Genomic DNA, 2151 nt, shown 5'->3' with positions numbered 1-2151 from the left:
TATATATATATATATATATATATATATATATATATATACATACATATACATACACATACACAATTATTTACAATAAAAAAAAATTCTAAGGCCAAGATTTTCAAAAATGAATGCCTAAATTTAGGCCTCTAAGTGGGGCTAGTCAAAATATTTTCAATGAAAAAATTTCTACCAAAACAAAATAGCTTTTTATTTTGATGACAGTTTTTCACACTATTTTTTCAGTTTTGTTTCAAACTGAAAATTGCCAGGTTTGGGGGGAATCTTCCTACATTTCTCTCCCCTTTTTTCCCCACTGGGATAGGACCGGGATGCAAAGGGAGAGAAAGTGGGGGAGAAACAAAACACAAAAAGCAAAACAAAACAAAAATGAATTTGATTCATTCCATCAAAAAATTCAAAATTTTGAAGGAAATTAAAATTTTTGCAAAAATTTCTTTTGTTAAAAACAGTGAAAAATTTTCAACCAGCTCTATTTCTGCATCTATATTTAGGTGCCTAAATAAATGAGCTGATTTTCAAAGTGTTGACCATCCAGCTATTCCTTTGGAGTCAGTGGGACTACTCACATGCTTAAGATTAAGCATGAGTGTAAAGTGCATGAGTCAGAGAGACTCCCATTGATTTCAGTGGGCCTTGGATCAGGTCCTGAAGGCTCCTCATTTGAGGAAGTACTATGTACTGACTTAACCATATGGGGATTCAGACACATCTATTGCAAAAATAGATGGACAGAGCATGAACTTATCAGGGGGGTTTATTCTGTTTGTTAATAAAGCCTGTAATGTAACGAAAGAAATCACTGTCTTTTTGCTCTTCTAGATAAAGGACCTTCTGAGCAACAAGGAGAATGCCCAGTACTTTGTAAAACTCCATATAATTGCTGGTCAGCTGAACACCAATAGCTTGAATAATATAGATACAATTTACACCTTGACTGGAAAGCCAGGGGAGATATTAAAAGGTGATAAGGTAAGAGTGGGTCTAAATTTTGCTATGACAGTAGCACCAGCAGGGGACTTCTTGCTTCTTTTATTTAATAAGGAGAATGACAGTCCCATTCAATCTGAGACAGGAGGGTGCAGTTAGATTTCTGGCTAGGAAATGCAGTCCCGTACAATAGCCAGAGTCCAAACGTTCATAGAATCATAGAATATCAGGGTTGGAAGGGACCTCAGGAGGCCATCTAGTCCAACTCCCTGCTCAAAGCAGGACCAATCCCCAGACAGATTTTTGCCCCAGATCTCTAAATGGCCCCCTCAAGGATTGAACTCACAACCCTGGGTTTAGCAGGCCAAAGAGGACAAGGGTGAAATCCTGGCCCCATTGAAGCCAACAGCAATGCTCCTTTTGACTTTGGCTGAAGCAGGAATTCACTCTTAGAATTCCAGAGTAACTTAACGGGTAACGAAGAAGCTTTTATTGATTAGTAAAGATGTTCTCTAAAATAAAGTCCTTGTAAACACAGAGACATGGTTTGCCCAGACAGCATACTACCCTCCCACCACAGTGATGAGCACGATACAAGAATCTCAATCAAATAGTAAGGAAAACAGAGTGGAGACCATTCAGATGGTGATAGAAGATTGCAGGCAGAGCCCTGTAGCTCTGTATGGAAGAGAGCAACCACAGCGGAATTATAGACCCTGTGGTCCATTGAGCCACAATTTGGTCACCCTTTTGAAACACATATTCAAAATAAGTCACCAATATAAATAAAATCAATATGACAAGAGTATTCTGAAAAAGGTGGGGTAAAGTACATCCCCGGTGCAACTCCAGTGATGTAAATTTGGAGTTTCATTATGGATGATTTGACCTCATATTTTCATATGGATGTGTACTACATTTAAAAACTCTTTTTAAAAGCAGGTAGTGTTGTTCATAGCCAAACAAATCTCTCTTGATTTCTTAAGCCTGTCTGATGACTGAAATCCAGCTCTCCTTATTTCTTTCTAGCATCTAAGGGTACATCTGCACTTAAACCGCTATAGCAGTGTTTCTCAAACTGGGGTCGCCGCTTGTGCAGGGAAAGCCCCTGGCGGGCCGGGCTGGTTTGTTTACCTGCCCCACCCGCAGGTCCGGCCGATCGCGGCTCCCACTGGCCGCGGTTCGCTGCTCCAGGCCAATGGGAGCTGCTGGAAGCGGCGC

The 2151-nt window shown here is 40.2% G+C and overlaps 1 protein-coding gene across 1 annotated transcript in view; it reads left to right on the top strand.

The window, feature by feature from the left end:
- Window positions 1–2151, top strand: part of STAB2 (stabilin 2) — a 143036-nt gene that overhangs the window by 33155 nt on the left and 107730 nt on the right. The window contains exon 12 of the mRNA XM_024198768.3: window positions 823–972. Coding sequence (XP_024054536.1) covers window positions 823–972 — 150 coding nt within the window. The remainder of the gene's footprint in view (window positions 1–822; window positions 973–2151) is intronic.

This window comes from Terrapene carolina, unplaced genomic scaffold (genome assembly GCF_002925995.2).
Source record: "Terrapene carolina triunguis isolate 2854851 unplaced genomic scaffold, T_m_triunguis-2.0 Scaffold247, whole genome shotgun sequence".
In the NCBI taxonomy this organism is placed as follows: Eukaryota; Metazoa; Chordata; order Testudines; family Emydidae; genus Terrapene; species Terrapene triunguis.
The sequence above is the reverse complement of the archived record's forward strand: the minus strand, read 5'-3'. Positions and strand labels throughout refer to the sequence as shown.